The sequence below is a fragment of the Varanus komodoensis genome, unplaced genomic scaffold (assembly GCF_004798865.1).
Source record: "Varanus komodoensis strain SLA01 unplaced genomic scaffold, ASM479886v1 scaffold35, whole genome shotgun sequence".
Classification (NCBI taxonomy): domain Eukaryota; kingdom Metazoa; phylum Chordata; class Lepidosauria; order Squamata; family Varanidae; genus Varanus; species Varanus komodoensis.
In genome coordinates this window covers 905,266-923,928 of record NW_025335856.1, presented here as the reverse complement: position 1 = coordinate 923,928, position 18,663 = coordinate 905,266, and the positions used below count along the sequence as shown (strand labels likewise).

At 40.0% G+C, this 18,663-nt stretch overlaps 1 protein-coding gene across 2 annotated transcripts; it reads left to right on the top strand.

The window, feature by feature from the left end:
- The first annotated feature begins 525 nt into the window (after positions 1-525).
- Positions 526-18,022, top strand: ANP32B (acidic nuclear phosphoprotein 32 family member B). Of its 2 annotated transcripts, none has more exons than XM_044439682.1 (7): positions 526-776; positions 8,547-8,696; positions 12,342-12,464; positions 14,454-14,640; positions 15,905-16,020; positions 16,448-16,508; positions 17,408-18,022. In XM_044439682.1, exons 1-7 carry the CDS (start codon positions 723-725, stop codon positions 17,479-17,481), a joined length of 765 nt encoding a protein of 254 aa, XP_044295617.1. In that variant the 5' UTR covers positions 526-722; the 3' UTR covers positions 17,482-18,022. The 2 variants fall into 2 exon arrangements, with proteins under 2 accessions (XP_044295617.1, XP_044295616.1); XM_044439681.1 differs by having other exon boundaries at positions 15,902-16,020.
- Positions 18,023-18,663: the final 641 nt, after the last annotated feature.

Below are 18,663 nucleotides of genomic sequence, written 5' to 3'. Positions count from 1 at the left end.
TGAACTAGATGGAGCCTTTAGTCAGATCCAGCTTATGCATCAAACCAATACAGCTAAGGCACTGAAGCTTCCATCAGTCTGGCCAAAGCCACACCACACCTTGATTGCCATCCCTGGGGCAGCCACAGTGAAGCAGGAGCGTCACTACACTTGCTCGGGGAGGGGGGAATCTAGCTTGATGGGTCCCAAGTTTGCAGACCTTAATGGAAGCATAAATCTTCCATTACGTCCTGCCGAAGGTGGATGCCCGGGGAATGGCGGAGGGGAAGACCACTTGTGCAAAACAAGAGCCATCCAGCATGTGCTGGGAACTGCCGATGAGGTAAGTGCGTGAGCAACGAGGACCGCGTCTGCGAGGCGAGCGGGGCCGTCCTGCGGGAGCCCCATTTTCGACGCGGGCCACGCCGCTCGCCAGCGCGGAGGGGAGTGGCCACGATGAGGAAGTTCCGGGGAGTCTCTTTTCAGCGCCGCGCCCCCTGGCGGTCAGTCGGTCAGCCAGTCAGTCGGGCGATCGGGCTCGGTTCAGCTCAGGCGAGGCCTCGTTGCCAGTTTAACTGCAGCCGCGACGGCTTGCGAAGGAGGCGCCGAGCGCTCCCGCCCTCTCCTCCTCCTCCTGCCTGCCACTCCCCCTCAACTGCTGCCCTGCGAGTTAACTCGGCGCCGTGCGCACAGGGCCTGAATCCGGGCCCGTTCCGCTCATTCCTCCACCTCACGCCGCCGCCATGGACATGAAGAACCGGATCCACTTGGAACTAAGGAACCGGACCCCGCCGGATGTAAGCATGGGTGGGAAAGCGGGAAGCTGGGGAGGAGGAGGAACGCGAACACCATTGCCGCCGCCACCATTACCTTCACAGTACAGCCACGCCAGCCGGGGGAGAGCGAGCGCGGCTTAATGCGAGCTCTGAGGGGATGGCGGATAAGGAGTGCGATCGTAGCCAGCTACTGAGGAGGGAAGACAGAGCAGGCGTGTGTGAGCGAGCGCGCGAGCGGCTGGCTGGCTGAGGAGAGTCGGCGGCCGCCATGTTGTTCCGCTGCTGCGTCTCTACTGCGAGAGCGTGGGCTGCCTGCAGAGGCAGTTGGTGCCTCGCGTGCGCGCGACAGCCGCCGCGTCCGTCCTTTTCTCAGCCAGTAGCGCGCGTTTGGCGCACCCTTCTCGCCGTCTTAAACGGGCAACAGCTGCATAAAGGGCGCGCACTCTCCCGCCACACACGCGCTCGCCGCTCTCGGCCTGCGCGCGCGCCGAGGCCTACTCGCCCCTCCCTCCTCAAGCGGGCGACAGCTGCGGAGGGCGAGCAGGCGGGCGGGCGCGCGCGCCGGCTTCCTCTTCTCTCCCACCATATCGGAGCCGCTCGCATTCCCGCCAAAAACTTGCCTCTTTCTTTCGCCTGCCCTACCCCCCCACCCGTCTGCTTCAGAAGCAAACTAAGGGCACAAATCGAGCCAAAGTTAAGCACTTTTAAAGCCCGAGTGATTTCAAGGAGGTTGCTCGTTTATTTTAAAGGGCTTTCTAGTGCGTCTTTCGACTTTAAAAACCCTCAAGGTGATTTCAAAAGAAATGGCGAAGTGAAAAACAAAAGCATGTTAAACAGCGTAATGGGAAATAAAACTGGAAACGGGGGATTTAAATGCATTTAAAAGCATGAGAAGATGGGACTTTTTTGGGGAACCCCTTCCCCCTCCGATATTTTATCAGGCTTAATTAAGTTCGTTCTTAGAATCATAGAATTACAGAAGAGTTGGAAGGAGTGTATAAGGCCATCTACTCCAACCCTTACTTAAGTGCAGGACTTGAAGCATCAATTTTAAATCGGCTTAAGTCTCCTGTTTGGAGCAGCACATGTTTCTGAGGTAATGGCCTTGATGGCTTCATCACACACCAAGTGGCAGCAGAGCTAGGTTTCCCATGCATTTTACACTCTGGAGGGGGCTCCATATCCGATCTCAGCTCTTGAGTTGTGATATTTCTTTTTTTTAGAATTATTCTTCCCTTATTGTAACAGAAAACTCGCCATTTGTGATTATAGTTTTTATCATTTTATCTCTGTACCACAATAAGATATATCTTTTTAATTTTTAAATTATTATTATTTGAGGTGGGAGTTTGAATGCTGTTAAAGATACTGGAACAAATAGGCACACCAGGGAAACCCCAGTCAGTTTCATGAGTAGTCAACTTATTCCTGCTTTACATTTTTAGGTGTTTTCAGCATTATAAATGTATGCTTGAAAAAAGAAAAGTCAGCACTGCATCTCCCTCAGGGAGAATTGGTATGCCCAAGGAATGAACATGATGGGTTTTTTTCTATGAATTCTTGCAAAGTTTGAAAAGAAGAAACAGTTTCATCCAGTTGAGCTCCTCCATTTTGGGAGATACTGCACATTTATTACTCCATTCTCCCTCTCTCGCACTCATACCTGTTCCAGACAGATTTCAGGCCTTTTGAAAGCATACAATTCCTTGCTGGGAATAATTTAATATTTTGCTTAGTTGACAGCCCTTGGGCTTGCACAACTTCAGGAGGCTGTGGAGTCCTTGTTTACTACCATTTCTTGAAGGATGGACTTTTCATGAAACTTATGATTGAAATGCTGCTATACTACCTTCATATTCATTAAAAGGACAGTGGCTTCTTGAATATGAAAATATTAACCTGAAGATGGTTTGCCAACTTATTTTTGACACTGTTCTTTACTAGCAGTGTTACTTCATTACAGAAGAGCTTTGCATATAAGTTACTATCCACATGAGTGGCAAAAATCAGTGGGTAATACCTGGGCACTGCCACTGTTCTGCAGTATTGATGCCCTACATTACCTCCCACAATAATGGAGCTGCTTCCTGTTGCATTTCCTGGTTCAGCAGTATAATCACTGCTGGGAGTAACCCCTGGGAGTGCCAACAATGTTTTAATAACACAGTACAGTGCTTGGATGTTCTGTAAACTAAACAGCTAGCAAAGGGTAAAAAAAATAAATAACTGCAACGTTTTCTCATTATCTTCCTTAATCACTGGTTGAGGGAGGGAAATTATGCCAATAGTTGGATCTGGAAAGGGCCTCAGGCACCTGAGTGGTATCTAAATCTGATGCATGTGCCTTGGAAATAACTAGGAAACAGGCACTGAAGCACTGTTGTAATGTGCTTCTGTTGCTTGTCTTGTACCAGTTGCACATTCCAAAAACCAACCACAGCTTCATTTCCATAGCCTCTAAAGCATATTACTCAAAGATCTGTGGGATTTGTATTAACAGTTTGGATATGGAGGGATAAGGAGGAGACAAGATAAATTAGTACTGCTGCCTTGGGTAAGATCATGGAAATGTAAGAAAAAAGTTGTTCAAGCTGCATAACTATTTCTGGAATTTGAAAAATAAAGAATATTTTACTCTTGGGTGGCTAAGAGTATTATCTAGAAGGTTATTTCTGTGTGTGTTGATTAGGCCTGAGAACTAGAACTACATTTAAAATTCTATGATCTACACAACTGACACATCATTTTGGTAGGCAGTGAGTATAAAGATTAATGTAATATGCTTGTTGAGGGTCAGCAGCAAAGGGCAGCCTGTGTTCTCTGTGTTAGAACTGATCAGTTTTCTTCTGATTCTACTATGTAAGCTGCATTGGTTTCCTTGGAAGGAAAAAAGGTGGGATATAAATATAATTAATATTACCATGTTATATTTGAACTTTAAAAATACTGTTAAGAAACTCATCAGGATGTGCTGAGCAATCTATTTGGTGACATAACAGTTCATCATGGGGTAACGTAGAGTTTTACACAGTTTTATTGCCTTCCTTAGTATTAACTACTGTTCAAAATGATTTGGAACACTATTTTCAGAAAATAATTGGGCTTGTCAAGTAAGCAGGTGGACTTATTCTGGCTCAATTAAAATTTCTTGGCAGGGAGAAAGAATATGAGACAAATTGACCTTTCCTATTTGATACAACAAATTAAAATACTGATGACAAAAGCGCAGCTAATTCTACAAATATATTTAGTGATGGTTTAGATTTGTCTTCTTATAGTAACAAGGGTAGCAAGCCAATGTTATATGGTGCTTTTATCTCTATAACTCACTTTCTGGTTCTTTGGAATTCATTGCAAAATTATCTGCTGGTGTGTATATTCTGTTGCGATACCAGCCAGCCCTTGGCAAATGTATCTCTACTTTCCACCACCTCATGGGTAGTTCTAGGTTTGGCATGAAAAGATAAACTCCCCAGCACACCCTCCCATTTGGGGCATTTTTTCTTCACTTTTGCATATGCAGTGAGTGTGGTTGCTTGAGATTGTTGTCTGACCTGGTAACAAATAGCTGGAATACATAATAAGTTAGTATCAGTTGGTGTAGGATTGCAGCCCAAGAATTAATTCATTGTGCTTTTAAAGGTCCCAAAATAGGGTTTGAGCTTTGAAACACAGCTGGAGTAACTCCTATATGAGGAAAGATTACAAAGTCTGGCCTAGTCATCTTAGAAAAACAGCGAAGAAGAGCAAATATCATACAGGTGTTCAAACTTATGGATGATGTGGAGAATATGGATAGGAAGAGTAATTTTTCTCATAATAACTGAAACGGGTCATATCATGAAGCCGATTGGTGGGGATTTCAAGACAAATAAAAGGAAGTTCACACAGCATTTAGATAAACTATGGCATTCACTACCACAATATGTAGTATGGCCATCAGTTTGGATGGCTTTTAAAGAGGATGAATAAGAATAAGGCTACCATTTACTAATAGTCCTGATAGCTATATGTTGTCTCAAGACACTGTGTGCTGGACTGGATGGACTTGTGGTTTGATCCAGCATGACTTTTTAATTTTTAGATTTCTTGACTAAACCTAGCATTCAGACAAGGTACAGTGTTGTAGGTCAGCCCTTTTCAATCTGGTATCTTCCAGAAGCTTTAGTTTACTTCAGGGATACTAATGTAAGATTACAAAACTGCCTGACAAAACTGATAAAGACATTTTCAAAAGTAAGCAAGTAATGGTCCTGTGTTACAGATTAGGAACACTGAAACAAAGAATAATTAGCACAAGATCAGAAATGGCAGCAATTTTTGACTTGTAATTTTACTTGCTATTTTTCACTATTGAAAATCAGTAAACCTTGCTGATGTACTGCAAACCATATTTATATCCATATTCAAGTTCCTGTAATGAAAATCTTTGTATACAAGTAGCTATTCTATTCCTAAGAATACCTCAGAACAGGACCTATCCTCCTCAGTATTGTCTCACTTACTGTGTTAAAAGGTAGACTGTAGGCTGTTTTATAGGGAGTTTTTATGTTCTATCAAGTGCCATATATACTGATGGTGCTTAATAAAAATATGTCTGACTTTCAAAAAGGTATACAAATCTAGTGTGACAAGTGGGGCCTCACAACAAAATTGTTACAGTATGGAGTGCTTCAGAATTCTAGCCACTCCAGTCTCCCTCCACAATACACACTCACCAAATAAATACATTTTCTGTGACTATCAAGTTTAGCCAGTCTTCATTGTCTTGTCCTGCTTTTTTGTCCTTCTTTACGCTAGATGGGCAGAACATAGTTGTGCTCAATTCCAGCTATATTCAGTGTCTGCATTGATATCTCTAGGCAGTTGTCCTTTGCGTCCCTGCTGAGAACATTTTGATGGTAGCTTCTCAGTGTGGATCAGCAAATAAGTTATCACTATTCAGAAAATGTATTGGTTCTTTTTATAACTCTAAATATGTGTCTCAACTTTTCTCTCCCTAGCTGCCCCATTCTTTTTTCTTCTCAGTATCTCAGTATTCTGTGGTATTGAGTTTATTATGGGGCTGTTTTCTAGGGCTGTTTTCTCCCTCAAGTTTTTGGTGGGGGAAAGATTTTTGAGCATCTGCAAATCTTGGGATTATCCCAAGTATACTAATGCCTTTCTTATGTTACGACTCTGTGTGGAGAGACTGAAATTGGTATTTGAAGGAATGACTGGTAACTTAGGCAGTGTAAGATCCTGTCCATTTTTACAGTAATCCATTGGAATTATAGGCATTGAGGTGGCTGGAATCAGATAAATGTGTAAATAATGGGGCTGGCAGAAACTGATTTTCCCAGTACCCCAAAATGCCTCCACTTCAGAGTTGGGTGAATTTTGTTTGTTTGTAATAGTAATCTTGCTAATGAAGTCCTATAACTTCCCCTTTCTTATTTAGGACATTGGGGAGTATCCAATGTCATTCCTGCATAAAGTAGACCTTTTGAAATGACTGGGAGTTTGTTACAATTAACTTAACTCTCATTGTGTTAATAGAGATACTTTACATAGACCTTACATTGGATACTATGCATGGTATCTTCATGACAAGTTTGCTTGAGTAAATCTTCCTCTTCCTTCAGACAGGAAGCTGCTAAGCCCTGAATGATTTGTTTAAATCAGTCTCTTGTGGAAATGATCAGATGAGCAAACCAGATTTTTGTGTTATTTGCTGGATGTACCTTTTTCCCAATGCTTCCAGCCAAGTTCACTGGATATACATAACAATATTGCACTAATTTGATTCCCCAGAGTGGGAGCATTTCAGCTTTTAAGACAGCATGGTTTCAGCCAGTACATGTCCTTGAATGTAGCACCTTTTCCTTGTGATCTTGGAAATACTATTTGAATATTTTAAAAAATAGTACAGTGTTGTTTTCTGGTTAGTTCATACAGGACACTGTGAGCTAGCTGTAGTTGTTGCAAGAACCCATAGAACCCTCTTGCAACCTTCTCTCTAAAGCTTCCCTGCTTGCATTTTTTGGCATTTCTTGGCTCCTTTAGGCAGCAAAGGGGAGGAACAAGGAAGTTACAGCTAAGGAAAGCTTTGTCAGTGTCCTTGTTCCTCATCTGTCCTATGCAAAGAAGCTAGGTGATGCTGTCAAGGGAGCCTAGGCAAGTGGTGATGTTGTGGGTAGGACTGTACTTCAGCTCTCTGGGTGCTTGTAGGAACTGTCAGAATTAATAGATGAAGCAGCTTGCTGGAATTTTCTGAGTACAGTGAGATTGGTTTGTATGCATTTGTGTGTTCTCATCATTGAGGTATTGTATCTTTTAAAACATGTCAGAGTTGCTACTTTTTACACAGACAGTATATTCACTGTTTCTCAAAATTTTTTTGGTAAAGTGCCACAAAGTAACCCATTATTCTGCTACTTGCAGTGTAAAGAATATTCTAAAAGATAGGAATATTGTCATTTTCCATATCAAAACTATAATCAAGTGTAATCCTACATAAAGCATTAAACTTTACCCTGGGTTTCGTATTCTGGTGCAATCTTGGAATGACCTTGAGCAAATTGCTTTGTCTATTTTGCACAGATTGTCATATATCATACAGTGTTTTTCCTATCCTTTCTCTGTACAGATACAACTTTCAGCCACCAGCTTGGTGAATTAGGGTTGGATTTTTTAAAAAATAAATTTTTTTTGAAGAAAAATGATCTAAGTACAAATTTTACTGTTTAAAATAGTAATCCAAAGATTATTCATCATGAAATAAGGTTTTTACTTATGATTAGTTTTTAATTATGTAGTATGAGGCTATATATTCATGTAATGTTTAAATTTGTTGGTAAGCGATTTCCATTGATCCATTGACAATGTCAAGTTTTCCCAGAGATTTTTGTAAAATCATTGGGCAATTTTTCTGTCTAGAAGATATGATCACAGATGCTTGGTTTTACAGTTCTCAGATCTGTGAATTTGTGTCTGCAGAGATCACATGCCTCTTCTTCAGAGCAAACATATCATAAAATAAACATGCAGAGTGGAGAAAGATCTTAATCCCATTGTATCTTTGCAAATCTATGTACACAGAATCATCCCCTTATTTCTTAAGTGCTAAGTTTCAAAAAATTCAATGAATAGAAGAAGATTGTTGGGAGTGGAATAGATCTGCACAAGAACTTAAGTGGGAGGAGGAAGGGATGAGCAGTAGAAAGTGAAAATGAACTCTTTTGAGCAGAATACTCCCCTATTCTTTGGATCTTTTTGTGTATAACCTGAGGTTTATCATATTCTTTCCCTGGAGGAGAAAACCTATAATGGCAACAGACTGTAAAAGAGACCCAGTTTGGAAATATTTTTGTGAGTTCCTCTACTTACGGGTAAGGCAGGCATGTGTGCGAATTCTGTAGTAAACCATGATTTAAATCTAGTCTTACTGACTAGTGATTTAAATTGATTTGATTTAAATCAAATCCAGCCTGCCTCTTAATAGCTGTCTTTAAATCCTGAAATCCTTTGCCACCAAAGTTGCAAGTTGAGTTGGCATTTGGAAGCAGTGTGAGACCTTTTTTATTCAACTTAGTGCTTGGTGGTCAAGGGTTGTAGTGATTCATCAGTAGCTGGTGTTTTGTGATCCAAGTTCTTGTGATTGCGTAGGCTATAAATCAAAATAAATAATTGTGTAGCAGCAGAAGAATGCATGCTTGTATTGCATTTTGCTAGGAACAGTACTTTCTACATGGAAATGCTACTTGCTGTTGCTTTTAAAGGAATTGTATTTATGTGTGTATCTTGCTTTAGGTCCAAGAGCTTGTTCTTGACAACTGCAGATCGGATGAAGGCAAAATTGAGGGACTGTCCGGAGCGTTTGTCAACTTGGAGTTTCTCAGCTTAATAAATGTTGGACTGACCTCTGTCCTGAATCTACCTAAACTCCCCAAATTGAAAAAGGTAAGGCCTTGTCTATTCTTCAAAGCCTAGAAAGGAGATATGGTTTAATTAGATTTGCTTTTGTTATGTATGCTGCCCTTAGGACTTTGAATATAAACTGAATAAACTTATAAACTGAATAAGCCATCCCTCCAAGGGCTTTTCGTTTTGAAACATTGAAATATTTGACTAGTTTTGGATTAGAAAATAGTTTAGACTTCCCCAAATTGTCTGTTCCCCCCAACTCCCCCCCTTAGGGAATAAACATGGCTTTCCCCCATGATACAAAAATATAAAATTGTCTGGAAATTTTACAACTTTATTGAAAGGAGAGATGGGACATTTCTGGATCTCTGCAAAGCTTTGCTCATTTGCATTTCCATAAAGATGAATCTAAAAGCAAGTCCTCTGTTGCAAATTCTCTTACTGCTGTTTTCCCTAACAAAAGCCCAATGGTTCTTTTAGCTAAGTGCATTTTCAGTGTCCTTAGTTCCTTAAACTGGTTGTTTTGTAAGCTATTTATAAGTGCTTGAGACTTAAGGGTAGGCTTGTTTCCTGTCTTTTCTCACAGTGCTGGTGCAAGTATACCAGGTTCATTATATCAGAGATAGAATTGATACATGATAACAATGCCAACTTAAATTTCAACTAGATATTCCTGTGGTTCCTTCTTTTTGTTCCTTCTTTCATGCCTAACTCCTGATTTTTATGCAAACAATGTGGGCGAACTAAGATTTTTAGTTTTCTCTGCAGGGCCAATTCCAGACTATATGAAGCTGGTTTACAGTGATTGTCTAATTAACATATAAAATATCTGACAAAACTGTCTGCAAATAAAAAAGGAGGTTGAGGTTTGCCCTTCGCAGTCAAGAAATGTTAACAGTTGTAAGAAGTGTCTTCATAGATTTAGCCTGATGATCCATTTAAAAACAATGTTGCTCTGATAATTATGGAAGAAAATTAAACATGGGTAGACTGTAATAATGCTGAGAAACCTAAGGGTAGTAGTGCTTGGCTTTTTGTGGCTAGGATGATTTCACTCCCATGGCTGCTATTCATTGTCACTCCTGCAAATATTCCATTAATTGTACTGTTCTAGTAATTGTTTAAGAGGTAAAAATTGAACAGAATGTTTCTATATACAAGTATGAGAGAGAACAGGCAAAGGGAGGATCAGGGCCTGCTCCAGTGATTTGATCTCTCCTCCCAACTCCTCCTTACAGGGCCAAGTGACATCAGTGGCCCCATGGGGAGGAATATCAGATGCTGCATCCTGCCCCAGAGGAGTTGGTTGTGCTATTCAGTTTCATTTTGAAGCTATTCTTGCTTGTATATTCATTTGCAAATATTGTAAGCCTCTTTGAAGGTTCTAGTCAAAAAAGTGGAATATAAATCTAATAAATAACTTAATTTGCAAAGATACGTTGCTTCCTTTTCATTTTACATGGATTTTATTTGGTTTGGAGCACAGACAGGTAAGTTCTTGCCAGCACTGATAGAATGACTAAAGATTGTTACTGAACAGTTAATATTATAGAGGCATAAAATAGCTGGATTGGCAGCCTCCCCCACCCACCTCTTTCTTTTACAAAATTATCAGGATGAGGGAAAGAACATCAGCCATTTTTCCACAAAAACTTTTTGTTTTATTTTGGAACTTGTCCCTTACACATCATTGTAGGGATTCTGAAGTTGTTCTTGGCAAAAGCAAGGCTTTTGAATTCAGTCATTAGTTTTCAGATGCAATAGAATTTTTAGTTAAGACACTTCTCTGATTCAGCTTTACAGATAATCAGGAATTTTGTTACCTACCTGAATAAAAACAAGCACTGTAATTAGCACATTGTTTAAATTTAAGTGTACCATCATATTCAGATTTCAATGAGAGGATTACATGCTTAATTTTGCTGAAATTCATGGAGTTTGAAAGTGCTAGATTCTTTAGATAGTGACTTAAGTTTTCTGTGTAGATTCTTTGAAATTTAGGCTGCATTCCTAAGTACACTTTATAATGATTAAGCTCCATCAGTACAGAGTTGATAACTTCCAAATAGACATGCTAATGATAACATGGTTAGAATTTGTTACATGTATGAGCATGAGAACAGATAAATATGAAATTTCATATTGGAGCAAATCTGATAACCTAAATTTATTTTAAGATATCAATCTTTTCAGGTTTTTTCATCAGATACATGGTTTGGGGAAAAGTTGAATAAAAAATAATAGTAATTATGTATTTATGCCTGATCATGAGGCTGCAGTAAAAAAAAGACTGAGCATGGGGCATTGGGCCTCATTTCAGGAAGTCAGTTCTTCAGGGACTTGGATCATTGTGTTTTGTCTCTGAACAACTATGGACAAGACATAAGACCCACCTGCCCTAAAGGTGGAATATAGATGCAGTGTAATAACAACAGCCACCTATATGTGCCTACTCAAAATTAAGCATGATTAAAGCTTAGGGCTAAGTGCAAATGTATAGGATTGCATGCAGCCTTAAGAACATAAGAAAAGCCATGGTGGATCAGACCAGTGGTCCATCCAGTGCAGTAGCACATTTCTGTGGTGGCAAGCCAGCTGCCCACAGATTCCCTCAAGCAGGTTGGCTACAAGAGTTCCACCTGCCCAGCTTCCTCAGCAACTGGTGTATGCAGGCAGCCCACCTCTGGTAATAGAGGTAGCAAGTAGCCAGCAAGGCCATTGTCTCCTTTGTGTACTTAATCATACCTGGTAAGGGATGTGTAGGATTAAATTTGAGTAGAGATTTGCAGGATTGAATTTTTGTTGTTTAATTAATTCTTATTATAAAATATCGACAATACTCTTGATGTTTAATTATTAGAAAGCTGCATTTTCTCCATCCCCCTCCCATTAAAGGCACCACACACTTCCGTTTGCATGTATTGACGTGAATATATTCAGATCTCTTTTCATTTGTTCATTTTCTCTTTTTGTCTTTATGTGGTTGCATTATTTAACTGTTTTAATAATCCTTCCTCTGCCCAAAAAACTTTGAGAACTCTAATTATATGAGGAAAGCAAGGGGTCTCTAGTATGGTTGTTAGAGCGTTGGGCTGGAGATGTGAGAGATCTGGGTTCTAGTCCCCACTCTGCCATGAAACTCAATAGCTGATTTTGGGTCAGTCACTCTCAGCTCAACCTACCTCAGGGTCATTGTTGCGAGGACAAAAGTGAGAGGAGGACTATGTAAGGTACCTTGGGCTCCTTGCAAGAGGAAAAAGGGGGAGATACAAAGAGTGTGTAGTAGTGATCATCATCATCTGGAAAATCAGATTTTTAGCATTCAAAATGAGTGGCTCTTGGGATTTTTTAGGGAGGACTGTGACAGTTAAGCAAGTAGAATGCTGGTCTAAATTTTTAATACAGATATGGGCATTAACTCTGTGTGAGGCTGGAGCCACTTTGGTTACATCCCATGCTGATGCTTTGATAAATGTAAGTTTATATGGTGTAATTGGGAATGTTCCTTGACAGTATCACAGCTGCACCTCAGTGACTACAGAATTTGACCATCTCCATGCCAGTTTTTATAAAGGATTTTATTGTAATGGACACTTAATTACAAATGCTCTTAGTTCCCAAGGGTTGGATTCTAAACATCCTGTTGCTGATCTTTTCATTCTTTTGTGTTCTTTCTTGTAGCTTGAGCTCAGTGACAACAGAATTTCTGGAGGTCTTGATGTATTAGCAGAAAAACTTCCTAACCTCACACATCTAAATCTCAGTGGAAACAAGCTGAAGGATATTGGTACCTTGGAGCCATTGGTATGTTAATAGGTTATCTAGCTATAATGTTTCTGATGTCCAAATAAGAGTCCAAAGTCAGATACTGTCATATAATGATTGGCTCAACCTCTATAGTCTCAGAAAAGACAAATAGTTTGCATCACCGTCAGATTTGTATGGGTACTAAATAAGTGTGTCCAAATCAGTACTGCTTCTATTAAATTTCATAACTGGTGCTCTAATTGTTGACATAATTTGCAAAAGAAGCCCATGAGTGAGGATATGCTTCCCTGCCTGCATCAATTGCAGGTGCAAGAGCAAAGGGGATGGTTGGCTCTGAAGCCCTTACGTATTAATGGCTGTTATGTTTTTATGTTCATATTCTAATGTGTTTCTGGCTAACTAGACTCCATTTTGTGTCTCCTTTTATGCATTGTATGTCTACAAAAATACCATGTTAATTACAGCATTTAAATTTTTTGATTCTACTATAATGTAGCTCAATCAATAGCTCTTAACTCACTTAAACCATTTGGTAATTTGTATCACTTGCTACGAATAACCAAATAGGTATGTAATCCATTTAGTAAAATGAGTTAAGATAGAAATGCAAGTTCTGCTCGTATGCATTACAACTCAGTGATAGCATGCTGACTCAAGTTATATTCCACATCTGACAAAAGAAGTTTATTTCTTTGAAGAAAACTAGTTGTTCCTTATTCCTGTAAGCATTTTCCAAAATCTCTTAGACTTAAGTCATTTAAATTTAAGTTCCGAAAAAGGGGGGGAAAGAATGGTTAAGTCTGATTATACAGTATCTAGAACCAAGTGGTGAAGTTTTTCCTTGACTGTACTACTTAAGAATAAAAGTGGCAGTTATTGTTCCCTCTGTTGTGCTAAAAGTGCAAATGTACCTACTCAGAAGTAAGTCTTACTGATGTGAATTGGAACTGCATATAGGATTATAGCCAAGGAAGGGACTCTTCATGTAGAAAAGCAGCATGTCAGAAAGAACAGTTCAATGTAGCCTTTCTGACATGCGGTTTCTCTACACACAGAGTTCAGAAAGTGAAGACTGAGTAGTCTCCAGGTAAATCTCCTTCCATTTAAATTGTCACTGCAACTTGATTGCATTGGATGCAGGAGGCTTAGTTTCCAATTTCTTGTGACATTGGCTTATAAATAGGAAGTATATATTGAGTGCTCTGACTAAAGTGAAATTAATATCATTGAGTCAAAAGGTTGCATGTGGATTGAACTGTGAGTTGTTGAAATGTGGTTTATCATGTTGTCTGAACCCAATTGAGATAAGAAACCATGGTGAACAACCCATAGTACAAAACACAACAAAAACCATGGTTTTTTGCATGGATTGTTCGTAGTTAAGAACCCATGATTCCGTAGCATAGCTAGGTTCAGACAACACAATAACCTGTGTTTAAGCAAATTCATAGTTCAACAACAACCCACGCCCAACCCCTATGTCTGAACTCAGTCTTTGAAAATATTTTCTTTGAAAATGTTATAGGAAGTAAATGGTGAAAGCTGTGATTATCAATCCAATACACTGTTAATCTGTTTCACTGTTGTTCTCAAGACAACCATTGAAAGTATAGACTCATGCCAAATTTTCATATGATGGCTGTGTAATATTTAATAACCATATTTATATAGGACTTTATATGCTTAAAATGGCTGTACATATCTCAGCTTTCCTTAAATAACTTCAATAGTATACATCATTATCACCCTGTACTGTGGATGAAGGCCTAAAGTTGAGAATGACCTGTTCAAGCTCTTTATGTTACAGGAATACAGAGTATAACTGAACAAGGATAACTAATGAGAACCAGATTGCAATGACTTTATTCCTGTTTCAGACAGATAATTGCTTCAATGAGTTTCTTCACAATACGTGAATCAGGCACTTGAAAATGATCTTTTAACACAAATCTTAAATTAATTAGTAAGAGTTGTCCAGTGTTGTTTTGTCTACACTGTACTAATTTGAACTTGTTTTGATCATAGAAAATATTGCACTCTCTGAAGAGCCTTGACCTGTTCAACTGTGAGGTAACAAATTTAAATAACTACCGAGAGAGTGTCTTCAAGCTTCTCCCCCAGCTCACCTACCTGGATGGATATGATTGGGAAGATAAAGAAGCTTCTGATTCAGATGCTGAAGTAGATGGGGTTGATGAGGAAGATGAAGAAGGTGAGGCTGAGCAGTTTTAATGGCTAGTTGAAAATGGCTGTTTCCTGGCTCTGGCTAACGTTTTGCCAACTTTGAACATCTTATTTCTGTAACCTGCCCAGGGAGCCATATGGCTAATGAGACGGGTTAGAAATTTGATAAATAAATTAGGCTCATTTGGGGATGGAATTTAGCTGTAGAAGAACTATGATAACGGTAAGATTGAGGTGGCTCGGTGTATATTCTCATCTTTCTGATTAGTTCTCCACACCTCAAATAAACAAAAAATGGCTGAAGTCAGTTATTGAGAAGAATCACTCTTAAGTCACACTGTAAAGAAATAATGACAGTAGTATCGAGTAGAAATTTAAACTTAAAGAATGAACAAATTGTTACACAACAAATGTAGCCAGAATGTGTATTTATGGCAGCAGCATCAACTTATTCCAACTTTGGCTCATTCTCCTGCTAGCCTAAAATCAATTGCTATTTGACATCAGAGAGAGGCTTACAGAGTAATGTTAATGCCCAGCAGTGCTTCATAAGCCTCAGTAAATGAAGAGGTGTTAATATCTAGTTTCTTGCACTCACTCACTGTGAGTTATATGCAGAGTAGTGTCCAACGGTCAGTTTAACATAAAGCATTTTGTGGTGAGAAAGACTGTTGCAACTATTTGTAAACCCTCACCAGATTCCTGAACATATCAGAACAAGACAGAGTTATTTTTTAGCCCTGTATGGTCACAGAGAGAACTTCATTTGTAGTAAAATTCTTCCTTTCAGCCAGAGCTGTTTCTGAGAGTGTATTACTCTCAGTGGCTTTAGTGGACAACTTTGGACAAGAAATGGGAAAGTGTTAGATCAATTGGACATTTGGTCATAAGGACGGATCAGTAGTAACTGTGTATACATTATAGGCCTATCCCTTGTACTTTGCATTCCCCAGTCATTTGCACTATTTGGCTTGAAACCCAGCAAGATTGGCAGGGAGCATCATTCGGCAGGGTTATGTAATTTGTTGAGGTCAGTCATAGTGGATCTTGCTGGCATTACTGCTGGCCCCCTCCCAACAGAGAACTATCCCTTATGAGAATGGAAGTTTCCCAATTCTTTTGCTTTTATATTTTCAAAAGAGTGAGTAAAATTAAAGGGGCTTACCTGCTATCTGTACTAAGAGTTTCCATAGTAATGTGTCCGGGAGTAGGTTTTGTATGTTTTGTAATGGCTATGCCTAGGACAACTTGATTTCAAGGAAAGTTTTCATGCTTGTTTCTTTTCTCAGAAGGTGAGGAGGAGGAGGAGGAGGAGGAGGAAGATGGTGAGGAGGAAGAGTTTGATGAGGAGGATGAGGATGAAGGAGAAGAAGAAGGGGAAGATGAGGAAGATGAATTAAGTGGAGAGGTTGGTTAAATGCATGTCCTCTTTTTTGCTTTTTCAGTGTTACAGCATTTTTGCCATACCATCCAAGTATGAAAAAGAATAACTAGGCCTGTCTGCTGTCCTTGGTGGTGAAATTCCTAATTCCAAAAATGTGCTGAGTATTATCTGAGCTGTGCTGGCAGCTGGAACAGGGATGCAGGACAACTGAAATAATGAAATCTGCAGCTCTGGATTGGCGAGCTTTTCATCACTCTGCTTCTGCCAGGAGCTTGGTAGCAAGTGTCAACTAAAATAACAAGAGTCTGACTCACTGCGGTACAGTTTTTCACTATATAAAATAGTGAATTTCATTGTCTAGCAGAAATTGAGTGCCCTTCCAGCATGACTATGCTATATGAAGTGAAAACACTAAAATTTCAGTGGCAAATGTGGTCTTGCGTGTTTTCAGGAGGAAGAGTTTGGACGTGATGGTGAAGAAGAAGAAGAGGAAGATGAAGAGGAGGAGGATGGTAAGTTTAAAGTTTTGTAACAGCTCCTTAATTTTAACTTCAGGATGACAAGATTAGGATGCCAATGGGACAATGTGCAGGGCAGGTCTGGAAGGTGACAGCAGAGACTTCGAAGATGCATAGCCCAACTCATCCAAAAGGTTGGGGTAGGTAGCAAGGAGGGTGGGTAAAATGAAATGGAATCTAGTGGTGGTAATCATTCTTTCCAGGCTTTGGCTTGAGTCCCAACTGTTAAATTATATGGAATTGTAATAGTTTTTTACCTTACAAAAACTTATCCCTGCTATCACAGGGATGTTAAGAACATAGTACTGGAGCTATTTGAGGGATGGGGCAGTTCCACACATTATGCCTGGTCTTCTATATGTGGACTGCCCTATATATACTTTGCATTGGGATAGTTGTATTTTAGATTGGAAGTGCAAATAAAGACTGCAATAATGTGTTGCTCTAGTATTTTGTATCTTTTTGGTCTGTGGGGTGTAAATTTCTGTGCCTTTGATCAGCCACTTGCTATCTAATCCTTGGAGCCACAGGATGTACTTTGGTCCTCACTGGTCTCTTTTCACCTGGGGATGTGAATGAATGAATGCTGTGCAAGCAATTACCTGATGTGTAGAACCAGGAAATGTGCTAATTGCTTAGCCTGAAAAGGTGTCAGTGACAATCACAAGCCAAAAAGGACTGTTCTGCACTGCTTCTTAAACAATCTTTGATAATCCACTCCATTTTTGGGAGAGTTTTGTTTTATAACTTGGGTAGCTTAGATCTCATCTAGTAAGTGGCTCTGGAAGTCTCCTGCTCAAAACTTATCTCTTTATGGGGCTTTGTATAGGGCAATAGGGCTATGCCTCTCCCCTTGAACAGTCATTACATTTTCCCCCCATGTCATTGTACAGATGAAGAGGAAAGTGGGAAAGGTGAAAAGCGAAAAAGAGATGCAGATGACGAAGGAGATGAAGATGACGACTAAGACCTCCCGTGCCCCTAAAGGACTGTTCAGTATTGCTTGGGCCACCCCTTGGATGATCTGTGACTTGAGGAGCACATGAGGCACATCTGTAGTCGTTTAACAACCCCCTCCCCCCAGGTGCAGCACTCAAAGAGCCAAAGAGTCGGCCATGCCTGTGACATTCCACACACCCTGCAGCTGATTTCTCCAGGTGGTTACAGATCTAGCCTTCCTGGGCTAGCACCTTCACTTATCCTCTTGGGGTTCCCAGGCCTTCATCTCCCACCGTTGCCATAGCAAGAAGAACAAGTGTGATGGCTCGGTACTGGTTGTCAGGGGCTACACACTACCCACTGACTGTGGTCCCCTTTTTACTTTCTGTGCAACGAGGCTTTGTAAATAGAGTCCTAATGTTTTGGGGACTGTTCTTCATGCTTTGCTTTTCCTGCCTTCTTTTCCTTTTCTAAGCCGTTGAATATTTTTTACATTAGGATGTTTTATGCAACAACAGAAAAGTATTTTTAAGAACTTGAATGAATAAACGTTATTTGGTAAAACTAAACTTGTCAAGTTGTTATGTCCAGGTTTTAATCTGAAATTCTTGTGGCCTTGTATTTACTGTAAATCCACAGTATGAGCAGGATTATGTATACTCAGGACTTAAAAGATGGGGAAAAACCTTTCTGCATAAGTTGATTTTTTTGGCCCATATCAAGTTATATAATTGTTTCTGCTAGCCTGAATGATGATCCAGGATGTTGAAGCCCTCCCTGTCCAGTGCAGAACTTAAAAGTTCAGAGACATCACAACCTGAGTGAATACTGCATATGCATCCTGGTGCCCATGGGCACCATAACACATCTAAACTCATCCTCTTCTAGCTAGTGAATTTAGGAGTTCCATGCTAGATTCAGGAGCTCCACCCCCTATTATATGTGTATGCACACACACACACGTTGTGATACATCAATGAGCCAGCCAATAATTTGCTTCCCATTATGTGTGTATGGACAAAAAGCTGGCCTTTCTTGCATTACAAATTAGTCATTGATGTACTGGGTGAAGGTTGCAATCCTACACATCTGAATCCTACTGGAATTATTTCTGAGTGGACATCCACATAAGATTGGACAGAATAAAATAACGATGGGGAAAATATGTGGATATTAGACTTTACAAAGCAGTCCTACAAATATGAGTCAA